This window comes from Mustelus asterias, unplaced genomic scaffold (genome assembly GCF_964213995.1).
Source record: "Mustelus asterias unplaced genomic scaffold, sMusAst1.hap1.1 HAP1_SCAFFOLD_342, whole genome shotgun sequence".
Taxonomy (NCBI): Eukaryota; Metazoa; Chordata; class Chondrichthyes; order Carcharhiniformes; family Triakidae; genus Mustelus; species Mustelus asterias.
In genome coordinates, this window is record NW_027590302.1 from 227426 (window position 1) to 245699 (window position 18274).

General features: G+C 46.6%; 1 protein-coding gene and 1 pseudogene across 1 annotated transcript; one reads left to right on the forward strand and one right to left on the reverse strand.

The window, feature by feature from the left end:
- Positions 1-9752: 9752 nt before the first annotated feature.
- Positions 9753-9861, reverse strand: LOC144486444 (5S ribosomal RNA; annotated as a pseudogene).
- Positions 9862-10291: 430 nt separating this feature from the next.
- Positions 10292-14812, forward strand: LOC144486431 (uncharacterized). Its single transcript, XM_078204466.1, has 2 exons — positions 10292-10481; positions 12445-14812. The coding sequence occupies exon 2, from the start codon at positions 12796-12798 to the stop codon at positions 14140-14142; it is 1347 nt and encodes a 448-aa protein (XP_078060592.1). The 5' UTR covers positions 10292-10481; positions 12445-12795; the 3' UTR covers positions 14143-14812.
- The last annotated feature ends 3462 nt before the right edge of the window (positions 14813-18274 follow it).

The following is an 18274-nucleotide window of genomic DNA, read 5'->3' on the forward strand; positions in this document are numbered from 1 at the left end:
GGGAGTGGGATAGCTTGATCTTGGTTTCGGACAAAGCTCGGCACAACATCTAGGGCCAAAGGGCCTGTACTGTGCTGTACTGTTCTATTTTCTATGTTCTATGAATATATTCAAGGATGAATTAGACAGTTTTTGAATGAAAAGGGAGTCAAGAATTATTGGGAACAGGCTGGAAAATGGAGAGAAAGCTCAGATGTAGAGGGATTTCTTCACTCAAGGATGTGGTGATGTTTTGGATTCTCTACCCCAGAGGACTATGGAACCTCAGTCATCAAGAATTTTCAAGCGAGGGATTGATAGGTTTCTAGATATTGAAGATATCGATGGATATGGGGGACAGTGTGGGGAAAATATTGCAGAGGTAGATCAACCAATAATCTCAATGAATGGTTGAGCAGACTCGATGGGCCGAATGCTGACTGCATCTCCTATTTGTTATGATTTCTGTGCTGGACAGGAAGCAGTGAGCATGGATCTGTCAATCAGCCTCAATCAGCACCTTCAGGAGAATTGGGAGGGTGAATATTAAATACAGCAGAGTGAGAATGGAGGAGAGTGTGTGGGATGGAGATTCACAGCTTTTGGGGAATGAGAGAGGAAAGAATGTTCATTAGAATCATAGAATTGCTCCATCTTATCAACCGTCCCTGAGCTTTCGCAATGAATCCCACTTCTGAGGACACCCTTATCTCTGACTTGTCTGTACTGCTGGCAGTCTCACAAAGCAGCTGCCTGTGTGCTGATACGGGAGGCCCTGCTGGGCAAGTTTAATGCTCCATGACTGTGTCTTTAATGAATGTTCCATGAACTAGAAATGTAGATTTGAATTTCGATCATATTCTGAATTGCAATGTTTTTTTCTAAATTGACTTACAGGATATTAGACAAGGAGAAATCAGACAGAAATCTCCAACATCACATCGAGATCTGACAGAGTGACTCGACTTCTTGGGACCTGAATATCATCGGCCTTTGAATCTAGCAGGAGAAATGTTTGTTTGGCCTCTTAGCTTCAAAAGATTGTAAACATCGCTGTGACTAGAAATGCACTGAGATACACACACCCGAGTGAGAGTGTTCCAGTGCACTGAGTGTGGAAAGAGCTTTAACCAGTTACACAGCCTGAAAATACATCGCAGCATTCACAGCGGGGAGAGATTGTACCCGTGTTCTGTGTGAGATTTAACTGATTGCTTAACCTGGAGAGTCACAAGGACACCCGCACCATGGAGAAACCGTGCAAATGTGGGGACTGTGGGAACGGATTCATATCCCCATCTCGGCGGGAAATTCATCAACGCAGTCACACTGGGGAGAGGCCGTTCACCTGCTCTGTGTGTGGGAAGGGATTCACTCAGTTATCCAGCCTGCAGACACACAGTCTCGCTCACACCAATGAGTGACCGTTTAAATGCTCTGACTGTGGGAGCGGATTCAAAAGCTCTCAGGTACTGATGATTCACCAGCGCATTCACACTGAGGAGAGACCGTTCAGCTGCTCTCACTGCACAAGGAGGTTTAGAACATCATACAACCTGCGGAAACACCAGCGAGTTCACACCGGGGAGAGACGATTCATCTGCTCAGTGTGTGGGAAGGGATTCACTCAGTTATCCAGCCCGCGGGAACACAATCTCACTCATACCAATGAGAGACCCTTGAAGTGCTGTGACTGTGGAAATGGTTTTAAAAGCTCTCAGGATCTGGTGTCCCACCAGCGCATTCACACTGAGGAGAGACCGTTCAGCTGCTCTCACTGCTCAAAGTGGTTTAGAAAAGCATACAACCTGCGGATACACCAGCGAGTTCACAACGGGGAAAGGCCGTTCACCTGCTCTGTGTGTGGGAAGGGATTCACTCAGTTATCCAGCCTGCAGACACACAATCTCGCTCACACCAATGAGAGACCGTTTAAATGCTCTGACTGTGGGAGCGGATTCAAAAGCTCTCAGGATCTGGTGTCCCACCAGCGCATTCACACTGAGGACAGACCGTTCAGCTGCTCTCACTGCTCAAAGAGGTTTAAAACCTCATCCAGCCTGTGGGAACACCAGCGAGTTCACACTGGGGAAAGACCGTTCACCTGCTCTGTGTGTGGGAAGGGATTCACTCATTCATCCCACGTGCGCAGACACAATTTCACTCACACCAATGAGAGACCTTTTAAATGTTCTGACTGTGGGAGCGGATTCAAAAGCTCTGCAGAACTGGTGACTCATCAGCGAGTTCACACTGGGGAGAGACCATTCCCCTGCTCTGTGTGTGGGAAAGGATTAACTCATCATCCAGCCTTCAGAAACACAAAGCCACTCACTCCAAGGAGAGCCCCTTTAAATGCTCTGCCCGAGAGGCCGGCTTCAAAAGCTGTCAGGAACTGATGATCCCCGAGCACATTCACACCGGGGAGAGGCCGTTCAGCTGCTCTAACTGTTCAAGGAGGTTTAGAATATCATCAACACTGCTGAAACACCAGTGAGTTCACACCGGGGAGAAACCATTCACCTGCTCGGTGTGTGCGAAAGGATTTACTCAGTTATCCAGCCTGCCCAGACACAACATCATCACACCCAGGAGAGACCCTTTAAATGTGGGCGTGGCTTCAAAAGCTCTCGGGGACTCGTGTCCCACCAGTCAGTTCACACCAGGCAGAGGCTGGTCACCTGCTCTGACTGGGAAGGGATTCACTCAGTCAGCAAACTTGGTGAAACACCAGTGAGTTCACAAGTGATTACAGTTCTGGGATTATTCTTGTGAATCTTTCTTGCCCCTTCTCCAGTGCCTCTATTTCCTTTTTCTAAATGGAGATCACAAATAGAACATAGAACGGTACAGCACAGGAACAGACCCTTCAGCCCACGATGTTGTGTCGAACATGATGCCAAATTAAACTATTCCTTTCTGCCTGCCCTTGGTCCATATTCCTCTATTCCTTGCATATTCATGTGCTTATTTAAAACCCCCTTAAACGCCGCTATCGTATCTGCCTCCACCACCACTCCGAGCAGCGCATTCCAGACACCTACCACTCACTGTGTAAAAAAACTTACCTCTCGCGTCTCCTTTGAACTTTCCCCGTCTCACCTTAAGTGCAGGCTCCCTCGTGTTAGACATATCAACTCTGGGGGAAAAGATTCTATGTCTCTCATTTTATAGACTGCTATCAGGTCTCCCATCACCCTCCACCGCTATCGAGAAAACAACCCTCGTTTGTCAGTCGCTCACACCCTCCAATCCAGGCAGCATCCTGGGAAACCTCTTCTGCATCTTCATCAAAACCTCTCCATCCTTTCTGTAATGTGGTGACCAGAATTGAACACAATATTCTAAGTGCGGCCCAAACAAAGTTTTATAAAGCTGCAACATGACATGCTGACTCTTGTACTCAATAAAGGCAAGCATGCCATATGCCTCCTTTACCGACTAAATATTTGTGTGGCTAATTTCAGGAAGCTATGGACTTGAACCCCAACATCCCTCTGTATACTTATCCTTAATATTTGATCTCCCAAAGTGCAGCACCTCACACTTGCCCGGATTAAAATCCATCTGCCATTTCTCCGCTCATATCTGCAGCTTTTCCACATCCCACTGTATCCTTTGACAACCTTCTACACTATCTACAACTCCATCTAGTTTTGTGACGTCTGCAAGCTTACTCACCCACCCATCCACGTTTTCATCCAAGTCATTTCTATATATCACAAATAGCGCAGGTCCCAGTACGGATCCCTGCTAGTCTGACTTAACTGTCCCTCTGAAATGGCCGAGCAAGTCACTCCGTTCAAGGGCAATTAGGAGCTGAGCAACGTGTGCTGGGGCTTTGCCAGCAGTGTCCACATCCCAGGAAAGAATAAAGAATATTCTTTAGTCATGGACCTCCAGTCTGAAAAACACCCTCCACCTCTACTCTCTGACTTCTATGGGCAAGTCAATTCTGAATCCAAGCGGCCAAGTCACCGTGAATCCCAGGCATCTTAATCTTCTGGATGCGCCGACCATGAGGGACCTTGTCGAAAGCCTCACTAAAATCCATGTACACAACATCCACTGCTCTACCCTCATCGATCACCTTCGTCACCTCCTCGATAAAATCAATCAAGTCAGTAAGATGTTGACGGTGCTCCCACTGCAGTCCTGTGATGAAAATATAGACTGGTTGGTGAAATGTAGATAACAGGTAGAATTGATATCTAATGAGGACTTTATACTTTAGAATTGAATACAGGGCTCATTGTTACTAACGGGGAAAGAAGGGTTAAAACCCTGACCCAGAACCCTTTTCACACACACGTGGACATCTCTGAATCTGACGCACACCAAATGGAACGTTACACAAGGGGCTGGAATTCACTGGAATTTCTTAACAACCTTTCAATAGAAATGTCCTGGTACCGACTGTGACAAAGGACACAACAGACAGCAAGAACCAGGAGGAACCTTTAACACAGAGAATGTTAATAACCTTGTTCAGGACACCGGTGCCAGGCACAGGAGGATCCCAGGAAAAACGGAACATTTAATTTCTGTCTGTTTCACAATTCTAAATGTCTGATTCTTTAACATAGGAATGTTTAAAAACAGCATTGTGATATTCCAAGGTCAACTGTGTCTGGGAAAGGGGCACACTGATGTGTTTTTATTTTAAACAGGAGGATCCATTGAAAAGCAGCTCTGGACGGTACGAACACCTCCTGACCTACTTTCAATTCATTTCAAATCACCCATCACGTTCCGTGGAATATTCTTTATTCTTTCCTGGGATGTGGACACTGCTGGCAAAGCCCCAGCACACGTTGCTCAGCTCCTAATTGCCCTTGAATGGATTGACTTGCTCGGCCATTTCAGAGAGGCAGTTAAGAGTCACCCACATCGCTGTGTGGGTCTGGATTCACATGTAGGCCAGACTGGGTAAGGATGGCAGGTTTCCTTCCCTAATAGGGAGCATTAATAGGGTGAACTGGACAGGTTTTTACAACAATCAATGATAGTCTCGTAACGGTGACCATGAAACTAACTTTATATAATTCCAGATTGATTCACTGAATTCAAATCCTACCAGCTGCCTGTCCCCAGATCCTTTGCTGGGTCTCTGCATTACTCGGCGAGAGACATTCCCACTATCCCACCACCTTCCCCTGAATGGAATAGTTCACACAACCCTTAGTTAAATGGGAAGGAGAAACGAGAGAGGTTTTGACCTTTCACAGAAATCAGGCAGTCTGCAGTTAGCCTGGAAGCCGTCAGCTGTGGGACCAGGAGCTGTGAACCAGCTGTGGGATGAGGAGCTGTGAACCAGCTGTGGGACTAGAAGCCCAGAGGGCCATGAGGAACCAGGGCTGTTCCTAATGTTTAAATCCCTCCACAAGAAGGCAGTGAAGCTCAGGCTTGGTCTGAGGAGTCCACAGTTTTGAGATCTTAGAGGAAAGTTAGAAGGTTGTTTAGTGGGAAACTAATGGAAGGACCTCATAAAATCTTGGAGAATAGCTGGAACACGGAGAATTAAAAGTGAATTCTGGGGAGCTTTGACGCACCTTCCATATGTTCACAGGAACAGAAGTGAATGAACCTTCAAGATATCATGAAGTATTAGGGAAACCTAGGGGAAGAAGTTAAAATGTAGAACTGAGTTTATAACATAAGTCTTTCTAAACTACAGTGTTAAGTTTGTAGTGTTGATTTTTAATTTTCTTTTGTTTCATATATCCAATAAAGTTTGTTTTCGGTTAAATGCATACAATCTTGTGGTATAATTCTTACAGTAAATTACCAGCTTTTTGAATTTCTCTTTAAACATTAACGGTGCCAACCAGGATCATAAAAATACACAGAAAATGTGTCAAACAAATCAAAGATCAAACAATATAATTTCCCTTACTTTGTATGGCTTTGCCAGCTCTGCCTTCAGTCCCTTTATTTTGGTTTAAAACACTGGTCTTAGACCCACACTTCTCCCCTTCAATTCTATCCTGTTGTCAGATATGGGTTTGGCTCCAATCTCAATTGTAATCCTGAAGTCAGTAACCCATTGGAATAAGTTGTGAAAGGAATCTGCAGCTCCTGACTAGTTACAGACCATTCCAGGTACAAGAATGTTGTCACAGAATTTATTAATTGTAATAAGTATAAAATCACAATATTTAAACACAGTGGATCAGTCCACTCACTCTGGAACACCAGCTCTCGGCTTCTGAGTGACTGTAGCTGTCGGCTGTTCTGTTGACCAAAGTCTATCTTCTTACTTCATGTTGTGTTGTGTTGCGCACCGAGCTCCGGAAAATTGTCACTCATTAACCCTCGCTCACAACTATCTCTGTGCGGTATTCGCTCATTCAGCTTTGTCGCTCGTCTGCTGTGGTTCTGATTGGCCTCAGCAGCACATGATCAATCCCTGATTGATAAAATGGTGCATGATCAATGTTTGATTGGTCCCTGAAGGATATTGGTCATCTTGCTGATGTCACTTCTCATTAACTCATAGAAATCATCGAATCCCTACAGTGCAGAAGGAGGCCATTTGGCCCATCGAGTCTGCTCTGACCACAATCCCACCCAGGACCTATCCCCGTAACCCCACTTATTTACCCAACTAATTCCCCTGACACTAAGAGGCAATTTAACACAGCCATTCAATCTAGCCTGCACATCTTTGGAGTGTGGGAGGAAACCGGAGCACCTGAAGAAAACCCACGCAGACACGGGGAGAATGTGCAAACTCCACACAGTTGCTCAAGGCCGGAATTGAACCCGGGTTCCTGGTGTTGTGAGGCAGCAGTGCTAATCACTGTGTCACCGTGCTGCCCGGGTCACCTTGCTGATATCACTTCCCATTAACTCCTAACTGAGTTAATCCAGGATCTCAGTCACTTGCAGCAACATCCTTTTCTTTATTGCTTTTCTCTGCTGCTGTAGTAAGTTCAAAGCTTTTCCACTGAGATAACAAGGCAGCACAAGGTCATTTGTGTGTCTGCTTCCCTGTAATAAAAGGACGTGTGGTGTCACTTCCTAATGATTGATGTTCGTCAGGCTCATCGACCGAACTGATACATCTGAGGTGTGATGTTTCATTTCTTAGTGACTGCCGACGCCTGAAGCAAGTTACTTAAAGACAAATAACTAAAAGTACAAGAGATACACAAACTTAAACTAATACAGCAATTACTACAGAACATAGAAAATCTACACAGAAAGGTGACAGGTGTGCTAAAGCTCAGGAAGCAACATACACATTATAAAATACCATTTTCTATTCATACATTAACATGTTCATAAGAAATAAAAGTTGCAGAAAATACATCACAACATCACCATGACTGAAGCCAATAATCAAACCCACACTAATCTGTGTGTATGTTGAAGGAAAGTGACTATTTCTCTTTAAGTTAAAAAGCGAATACAATTTAAGACAGCATTTCTCCAGAATTGACTTCCACAATTAATTACAAGAAGCTTCACGTGTACCCTCTAATCCTGCCATCAAATGTGGATCATTTCAGTGGAAATGTGCTCTCCCAGGCTCAAAGATCATCAGCCACTGGAAGCAAAGTTGTGGGACCGGCCAGTCCAGCAGAAAGAAACTCTCCGACACTCCCACTTCACCTACTGTCAGAATGAACATGGTTCAGTCCTGGATGTGATTAACAGCGGCAATAACAGCAGAATCCAACCACTGTTATCATTTGTGAACTCGCTGGTGTCTCTGCAGGTTGCATAACAATGTGAATCCCTTCCCACACATGGAGCAGGTGAACGGTCTCTCCCCGGTGTGAACTCGCTGGTGTTTCATCACGGTTGCTGAATGTTTGAATCCCCTTCCACACACACAGCAGTTGAATGGCTTCTTCTCAGTGTGAACTCGCTGGTGTGTCAGCAGGTTTGATGAATCACTGAATCCTCTCCCACACTCAGAGCAGGTGAATGGCTTTTCCCCTGTGTGGACCCGCTGGTGTGTCAGCAAGTGGGATGACTGAATGAATCCCTTTCCACAGTCAGAGCAATTGAACGGTCTGTCTCTAGTGTGAACTCGCTGGTGTGTCAGTAGTGTGGATGAATTACTGAATACTTTTCCGCAAACAGGGCAGGTGAATGGCTTCTCCCCAGTGTGAACTCGCTGGTGTGCCAGCAGATGGGATGATTGAATGAATCCCTTCCCACAGTCAGAGCAGGTGAATGGTCTCTCCCCACTGTGAATTCGCTGGTGTCTCCGCAGTGTGGCTAAATCACTAAATCCCTTCCCACACTCAGAACAGGCGAATGGCCTCTCCCCGGTGTGAACTCTCTGGTGTGTAAGCAGAAGGGAGAATTGACTAAATCCCTTCCCACAAAGAGAGCAGGTGAATGGTCTCTCCCCAGTGTGACTGCGTCGATGAGTTTCCAGCTTTGATGGGTAATTGAATCCCTTCCCACAGTCCCCACATTTCCACCGTTTCTCCATGGTGCGGGTGTCCTTGTGACTCTGCTGGTTTCACGATCTGCTGAAGCCTCGTCCACACACAGAACACAATTAATTTCTCTCCCTGATGTGAATGGTGCAATGTTTTTTCAGACTGTGTTAAAGCTCTTTCCACAGTCCGTGCACTGGAACACGCTCACTCAGGTGTGTGTGTGTTTCAGTGCTTTTCCAGGCACACTGATATTTAAGATCTCCTGAAAAAGACAGAACAGACAAAAATTTATCCTTCTAAATTGAAAGACTGATGATATTCAGGTTCCGATAAATAGAGTGAATTTGTGAGATCTGAGTGTGACATTTGGTTTGATATTTCTGCCTGCAAATCTTCACCTTCAGATATCCTGTAAAAGGAGTTTACAAAATGCATCACTGTCAGTACAGGATAGAAATTCAGAACAGACAATTCTAGTTTCTATGGAACATTCCTTCCTCTCTCATTCCTGTAAATCTCCATCCCACACACTCTCCCTCCATTCTCACTCTGCTGTATCTAATATTCACCCTCCCAATTCTCCTGAAGGTGCTGATTGAGGCTGATTGACAGATCCATGTTCACTGCTTCCAGAACTAAGAGACTTTTACCAAGAGTCAGGATGGACGTGTGTGGCTGAAAGGACCCCTTTGCTGTAATGACTCTATAACTGGAAGTATATAACATAGGTACAGAACAATATTACAAGAATAGAAATAAGAATAAATTACTTCATTGCAGAACCATAAATAATTTATCTCATCTGTGACAAAAAAATCACGAGATATATCTCTGTCCTATACTAATTTACTGTCCCCTTAAATGTCAGCCATCTCCTGGGGAAAGCAGCCCTTTAATTCTGAACATTAGGAAAGAGAACATCCTCTTAACCAAGCAAATCAATGTGTCAAGCTGAGGGAGCAAAGAACGTCAATGTCTTTAAGAGAGGGAGAGAGACCTGGGCCAACCTTTCCAGAGTCTGCACCCTCTCTGGATTCACTTCATAGAATCATACAATCCTATAGTGTAGAAGGAGGCCATTCGTCCCATCGAGTCTGCACCAACCACAATCCCACTCGGGCCCTATCCCCGTAACTCTGTGCATTTACCCTAACTTGTCCCCCTGGCACTAAGGGGCAATTTAACATGGCCAATCCACCTGACCCGCACATCTTTTGGACCGTGGGAGGAAACCGGAGCACCCGGGAGAAACCCACATGGGGAGAGAACATGCAAAGTCCACACAGACAGTGACTCAAAACAGGAATTTAACCCAAGTCCCTGACGCTGTGAGGCAGCAGTGCTAACCACTGTGCCACCATGCCATCCTAAAGTCTACTACACCTGGTATTCCCAGGAGGTCTCCTATTCAAGTACGAACCAGGCCTGAGTCTGCTTAGCTTCCGAGGTCAGGCGTTTTCAGACTGGTATTGCCGTAGGCATTGGCTGATCCTTTTCACTTCCTTGAGTCTGTCGAAAGCTCAATCTTCATTCAGACAGAGAGCAGCAGCAGCTTTGCTGGGCAGGAATGAGCAGCTGAACCAGAGTCCTTCCGGTCCTCCAGAGTTCCCATTGGTCAATCCCCTGCAGACAGACAATGAGGGGCGGAGCCCCTCGTGGGGGTGGGCGGGACTTTGCCCTCCAGCCGCGCTGAGCTGTTGTCCATTGGAAAAGGCTGGAAGATCCGGACAGACAGTGGTCAGTGCGCCGGCTTTGTCCCGGGCCCCGCCCCACACTCGCACATGCGCATTCCTCCTAAAAACCCACACATGCGCACTTTTGATTCACTGCTCCTCACCAGCTCTGGCCAATGGGAAGAATTGGAGGACCGGAAGGATTCTGGTCCTCCAGCCAATCAGAGCGCGGGCCTTGTGTGATTGAAGATTGAGCTTCAGGCAGATTCAAACTTCCTCCTGTTTCAATTAAGTGCAAGCAATTAAGAGCGTTAGACTGAAGATCTAAAGATCCCTGGTTCAATCCCGGGTTTCAGCAGGGCCCCTTTGCTGGCTTTCTGTGCTATCTGCAAATTGGCACTGCATTCCTTTAAAGAGGCCAACATCTGTGAGTAAAACACTTTCTTTTCTCCCCCTTTCCATTTCTTTTCTCATTCTGGGGGAAATTGGGGACTTGCAGCAACTGAAGAGAAAGGAAGTGAATCCAGGGAGGGTGCAGACTCTGGAAAGGTTGGCCCAGGTCTCTCTCTCTCTTAAAGACATTGATATAGAAACATAGAAGATAGGAGCAGGAGGAGGCCATTTGGCCCTTTGAGCCTGCTCCGCCATTCATTACAATCATGGCTAATCATCCAACTCAATAGCCTAATCCTGCTTTTTCCCCATAACCTTTGATCCCATTCGCTCCAAGTGCTTTATCCAGCCGCCTCTTGAATACATTCAATGTTTTGGCATCAAACACTTCCTGTGGTAATAAATTCCACAGGGTCACTATTCTTTGGGTGAAGAAATGTCTCCTCAAATCCGTCCTAAATGGTCTGCCCTGAATCCTCAGACTGTGACCCCCGGTTCTGGACTCCATCGGGAACATCCTCCCTGCATCTATCCTGTCTCGACCTGTTAGAATTTTATAAGTCTCTTTGAGACTCCCCCCTCATTCATCTGAACTCCAATGAAAACAATTCTAACCCAGTCAGTCTCTCCTCATACATCAGTCCCGCGATTCCCTGAATCAGCCTGGTGAACATCCTTTGCTCCCTCAGCTTGACACATTTATTTGTCTGTCTAAAAGGATGGTCTTTTTCCTAATGTTCACAATTAAAGGGCAGCTTTCCCCAGGAGAAGGCTGACATTTAAGGAGACAGTAAATTAATATAGGACAGAGATATGTCTAGTGTTATTATAAGGTACCCAGATTAGATATATTATTTATGTTTCTGTAGTAAAATACATTTATTATTTCTTGCATTATAATATAATGCTGCAGCGATGTTATACATTTCCAGTCATAAAGTCATTACAGCACAGAAGGAATCCATTCGGTAACTCAAGTCCATGCTGACTCTCTGTATAACATTCCAGTCCCATTCCCACTCGATATCCCCATTCTCCTGAAAGTTTATTTCCTTCAAGTGCCCATCCACTTTCATTTTTAAATAGAATCCATAGATATGGATGGAGAGTTACAACATTTTGGGAATGAAATAGGAAACAACATTCCATAGAAACTAGAATTGTCTGCTCTGAATTTCTATCCTATACTGACTGTGATGACTTTTGCAAACTCATTTCACAGGATTTTGAACGAGGAATCACAGGCAAAAATCTCAACCGTCACATCGAGAAAGAGTCATATTCCTTGGGATCTGAATATCTTGTAATATGGAACTGTAGCTACATTATATATTTCCAGACATCTCTTCCCTCAGAGGGTTGTTAGTCTTTTGGATTTCTCTTCCACAGGGACCAGTGGAGGCTGAGGATCATTGAATATATTCCAGTTAGACAGATCTTTGACTGACAACGGTGTCAAGGGTTATGGGGAACAGACAAGAAGATGGAGCAAAAGCTAAGATGTGGGGGGATTTCTTCACTCAAGGATGTGGGAAAGCTTTGGAATTCTCAACCCCTGAGGACAGTGAAGCCTCAGTCATCAACTATTTTCAAGAGAGAGATTGATTGGTTTCTAGATATTGAAGATATCAAGGGATATGGGTTTAGTGTGGGGAGAATGATGCTGAGGTAGATGAACGAATTATCTCATTGAATAGTTTAAAAGGCTCGATGAGCCAAATGGCCGACTGCAGCTCCGATTTGTTATGGTCTCTGTGTCCAGGACAGGAAGCAGTGAGCATGGATCTGTCAATCAGCCTCAATCAGCACCTTCAGGAGAATTGGGAGGGTGAATATTAGATACAGCAGAGTGAGAATGGAGGGAGAGTGTGTGGGATGGAGATTCACAGCTTTTTGGGGAATGAGAGAGGAAAGAATGTTCCATAGAAACTAGAATTGTCTGTTCTGAATTTCTATCCTGTACTGACACTGATGACTTTTGTAAACTCATTTTACAGGATATTGAAAGAGGAATCACAGGCCGAAATCTCAAACATCACGTCGAGATCTGACATAGTCATATTCCTTGGGAGCTGAATATCATCGGACTTTGAATCTAGAAGGAGAAATGATTGTCCAGTCTGTTGATTTGAAAAGATTTCAAACATCAGTGTGACTGGAAAAGCACCAACACACGGCCACACTTGAGTGAGAGTCTTCCAGCGCACTGACTAAAGAGCTTTAACCAGTTACACAGCCTGAATCAATATCACACCATTCACAGCAGGGAGAGACTGTACTCGTGTTGTGTGTGTGGACGAGGCTTCAACTGATTGTCCACCAAAGAGAGCGGCAAGGACACCTGCACCATGGAGAAACCGTCGAAATGTGGGGACTGTGGGAGGAGGTACAGATCCCCATCTCTGCTGGAAGCACATCGGCGCAGCCACATTGGGGAGAGGCCATTTACCTGCTCTCAGTGTGGGGAGGGATTCGCTCGGTCATCCAGCCTGCAGATACACCAGCGAGTTCACACTGGGGAGAGACCATTCACCTGCTCTCAGTGTGGGAAGGGATTCACTCACTCATCCCACCTGCGGAGACACCAGCGAGTTCACACTGAGGAGAGGCCATTCACCTGCTCTCAGTGTGGGAAGGGATTCACTCAGTCATCCCACCTACAGATACACCAGCGAGTTCACACTGGGGAGAGGCCATTCACCTGCTCTCAATGTGGGGAGGGATTCACTCAGTCATCCCAGCTGCAGATACAACAGCGAGTTCACACTGGGGAGAGGCCATTCACCTGCTCTCAGTGTGGGAAGGGATTCACTCAGTCATCCAGCCTGCAGGCACACCAGCGAGTTCACACTGGGGAGAGACCATTCACCTGCTCTCAGTGTGGGAAGGGATTTACCCGATTATCCAACCTGCGGACACACCAGCGAGTTCACAGTGGGGAGAGGCCATTCACCTGTCCTCAGTGTGGGAAGGGTTTCACTCAGTCATTCAACCTGCAGGCACACCAGCGAGTTCACACTGGAGAGAAGCCATTCACCTGCTCTCCGTGTGGGAAGGGATTCACTCTGTCATCCCACCTGCGGAGACACCAGCGAGTTCACACTGGGGAGAGGCCATTCACCTGCTCTCAGTGTGGGAAGGGATTCACTCAGTCATCCCACCTGCAGATACACCAGCGAGTTCACACTGGGGAGAGACCATTCACCTGCTCTCAATGTGGGGAGGGATTCACTCAGTCATCCCAGCTGCAGATACATCAGCGAGTTCACACTGGGGAGAGGCCATTCACCTGCTCTCAGTGTGGGAAGGGATTCACTCAGTCATCCAGCCTGCTGACACACCAGCGAGTTCACACTGGGGAGAGGCCGTTCACCTGCCCTCAGTGTGGGAAGGGATTTACTCGATTATCCAGCCTGCAGATACACCAGCGAGTTCACACTGGGGAGAGGCCATTCACCTGCTGTCAGTGTGGGAAGGGATTCTGTGATTCATCCAGGCTGCTGAGGCACCAGCGAGTTCACACTGTGGAGAGGCCATTCACCTGCTCTCAGTGTGGGAAGGGATTCACTCGGTCCTCCCACCTGCGGATACACCAGCGAGTTCACACTGGGGAGAGGCCATTCAGCTGCTCTGTGTGTGAGAAAAGATTCAGTCTTTCATCCCACCTGCTGAGACACCAACAAGTTCACGAGTGATTCCAGGGGTTGGATTCTGCTGTTATTGTTTCTGCTCTCAATTACATCCAGGACTGCATTTTGTTCATTCTCACAGTTGGTCAATGGGGTGGGTCGGAGGGTTTCTTTCTGCTGGACTGGCTGGCCTCATGACCTTGCCTCCAGTGGGCTGATGCTCTTTGAGTCGTGTTGCCAATACATAGTTTCAAATTTCACACGGATCACAGAGTGACCAGGTGTGAGGAAGTTCAGAGTCACTATTTTTGTTTGAAACCCCCTCAAATGCCCATCCAATTTCCTTTGTAATTGTTTATTGTCTCCACTTCCTCCACCCTCGTAGGCAGCGAGTTCCAGGTCATTACCATTCACTGCATCAGAATATTCTTCCTCACATCTCTGCATCTCTGACCCAAAACCATAAATCTGTGTCCCCCTCATCCTTGTCCCTTCAGCGAATGGGAACAGCTTTTCTTTGTCCACCTTATCTAAACCTGTCAGAATCTTGTCCACCTCTATCTAATCTCCCTTCAACCTCCTTTGCTCCAAGGGGAACAACCCCAGCCTGACATCGACAATAAAGAACAAACTAACAGAATATGTTAATACCTGAAATCAAATGGGAATGTTTAATTTCTGTTTTAAAGATATTGTGAATATATTGTCCTGGACAATAAAGGAATTGGAATAACTCACCTTGGGTGTGGTTGAATGGAATATATCAATCTGGTATCCACCCACAGTGAGTGAAAGTCTGGAATGTGTAGCTGGAAATCCCTCCCTATGGGTGTACTTACACCTCAGGCATTGTAGCAGTTCAAGAAGGCAGTGTTGGGGTTGACCATGGCCGAGGTAGCTACATACAGCCACATATTCTGTTATCATTGAAGGACAGCAGATTGAATGTGAGGCATTATGGGACTGGACAATCTTGACCACATTCCTGTGACTGCTCAGTTTCTGCAATCATGAACCATTAAAGCTGCTTAGCAGGGCCCCGACAGAGGACCTGGTGAGAATATTTACTCGGAATGAGTTAGAATTAAACTGGGGTGGCACGGTGGCACAGTGGTTAGCACTGCTGCCTCACAGCGCCAGGGACCCAGGTTTGATTCCCAGCTTGGGCCACTGTGTGGAGTTTGCATATTCTCCCCGTGTCAGTGTAGGTTTCCTCCGGGTGCTCCGGTTTCCTCCCACAGTCCAAAAATGTGTGGGTTAGATGGATTGGCCATGCTAAATTGCCCCTTAGTGTCAGGGGGACTAGCTAGGGTAAATGCATGGGGTTATGGGGATAGGGTCGGTGGGATTGTGGTTGTTGCAGACTTGATGGGCTGAATGGCCTACTTCTGCACTGTAGAGATTCTATGAGATTATTGCAGGACCGGCTGGTGTTCAGCGGCTGAGATACCTGGAATCTGTAAAAAAGGGCTCTGACTAATCAACAAACGGGGGTAGGTAGCTGACTAAGAAGTTAAGAAGCATTCTCAGGCATGTTTAAATTACGTCACCTTTCTGCGTAGATGTTCTATGTTCTGTAGGAATTGTTGTATTCGTTTAAGTTTGTGTATCTCTTGTACTTTTAGTTATTTGTCTTTAAGTAACTTGTTGTTGAGGGGGACGACCTACCAGTGATAAGCCACGGTGACCGGATCTCCGGCACTGAGTCCGTCCCTGTGGCTTAGAAGGGAAGGGGGGAGATCAGGAGAGCAATAGTTATTGGGGACTCGATAGAGGGACAGATAGGAGGTTCTGTGGCAGCGAAAGAGACTCACGGATGGTATGTTGCCTCCCGGGTGCCAGGGTCCGTGAAGTCTCGGACCGTGTTTTCAGGATCCTTAAGGGGGAGGGGGAACAGTCACAGGTCGTGGTACACATCGGTACCAACGACATAGGTAAGAGAAGGGACGGGGATTTAAAACAGGAATTTAGGGAGCTAGGGTGGAAGCTGAGAGCCAGGACAAACCATGTTGTCATCTCTGGTTTGATGCCGGTGCCACGTGCGAGCGAGTTGAGGAACAGGGAGAGAGTGCAGATAAATACGTTGCTGCAGGAATGGTGTAGGAGGGAGGGTTTCAGTTATATGGATAATTGGAGCACATTCTGGGAAAGGCGGGACCTGTATAAACAGGATGATTTGCACCTGAACCAGAGGGGCACCAATATCCTGGGAGGGAAATTTGCTACGGCTCTTCCGGCGGGGGGGGGTTTAAACTAATTTGCCAGGGGGATGGGAAAACGAGCTGTAGTCCAGAAGCCTGTGTTGAGTGTCGTGAGGTACTGAGGAGGGTATCAAGGTCGCAGGAGTGTACTGACAGACAGGAAGGTGGGTTGAAGTGTGTCTACTTCAATGCAAGGAGCATCTGGAATAAGGTAGGTGAACTTGGAGCGTGATTGGTACTTGGGACTACGATGTTGTGGCCATTACGGAGACATGGTTAGAACAGGGACAGGAATGGTTGTTGGAAGTTCCGGGATACAGATGTTTCAGTAAGAGTAGGGAAGGTGGTAAAAGAGGTGGAGGAGTAGCATTGTTAATCAAGGATAGTTTAACGGCTGCAGAAAGGCAGTTCGAGGGGGATCTGCCTACTGAGGTAATATGGGCTGAAGTTAGAAATAGGAAAGGAATGGTCACGTTGTTAGGAGTTTTCTATAGGCCCCCAATTAGTAATAGAGATGTGGAGGAAGAAATTGCAAAGCAGATTATAGATAGGTGCGGAGGTCACAGGGTAGTTGTTATGGGTGACTTTAACTTTCCAAATATTGATTGGAACCTTTATAGGTCGAATAGTTCGGATGGGGCAGTTTTTGTACAGTGTGTGCAGGAGGGTTTCCTGACACAATATGTGGATAGGCCGACAAGAGGTGGGGCCACATTGAACTTGGTACTGGGTAGTGAACCGGGCCAAGTGTTAGATTTGTTTGTGGGAGAGCACTTTGGAGATAGTGACCACAATTCGATGTCTTTCATTATTGCAATGGAGAGGGATAGGGCCATGCAGCAGGGCAAGGTTTATAATTGGGGGAGGGGTAATTAGGCAGGAATTAGGGAGCATAAGATGGGAACAGAAACTGTCAGGGAAAGGCACAAATGAAAAGTGGAACTTGTTCAAGGAACAAACACTGAGTGTCCTTGATAGGTATGTCCCTATCAGGCAGGGAGGAAATGGCCGAGTGAGGGAACCATGGTTCACAAAAGAGGTTGAATGTCAGTGTGTCCGCCTCCACCACCTTGCCTGGCAGCGCATTCCAGGCCCCCACCACCCTCTGTGTCAAATATGTCCTTCTGAAATCTGTGTTAAACCTTCCCCCCTTCACCTTGAACCTATGACCCCTCGTGAACGTCACCACCGACCTGGGGAAAAGCTTCCCACCGTTCACCCTATCTATGCCTTTCATAATTTTATACACCTCTATTAAGTCTCCCCTCATCCTCCGTCTTTCCAGGGAGAACAACCCCAGTTTACCCAATCTCTCCTCATAACTAAGTCCCTCCGTACCATGCAACATCCTGGTAAATCTCCTCTGTACTCTCTCCAAAGCCTCCACGTCCTTCTGGTAGTGTGGCGACCAGAACTGGACGCAGTATTCCAAATGCGGCCGAACCAACGTTCTATACATCTGCAACATCAGGCCCCAACTTTTATACTCTATGCCCCGTCCTATAAAGGCAAGCATGCCATATACCTTCTTCATCACCTTCTCCACCTGTGACGTCACCTTCAAGGATCTGTGGACTTGCACACCCAGGTCCCTCTGCGTATCTACACCCTTTATGGTTCTGCCATTTATCGTACAGCTCCTCCCTACATTATTTCTACCAAAATGCATCACTTCGCATTAATCAGGATTGAACTCCGTCTGCCATTTCTTTGCCCATATTTCCAGCCTATCTATATCCTTCTGTAGCTTCTGACAATGCTCCTCACTATCTGCAAGTCCTGCCAATTTTGTGTCGTCCTCAAACTTACTGATCACCCCAGTTACACCTTCTTCCAGATCGTTTCTATAAATCACAAACAGCAGAGGTCCCAAACACAGAGCCCTGCGGAACACCACTAGTCACAGACATCCAGCCGGAAAAAGACCCTTCCACTACCACCCTCTGTCTTCTGTGACCAAGCCAGTTCTCCACCCATCTAGCCACCTCCCCCTTTAT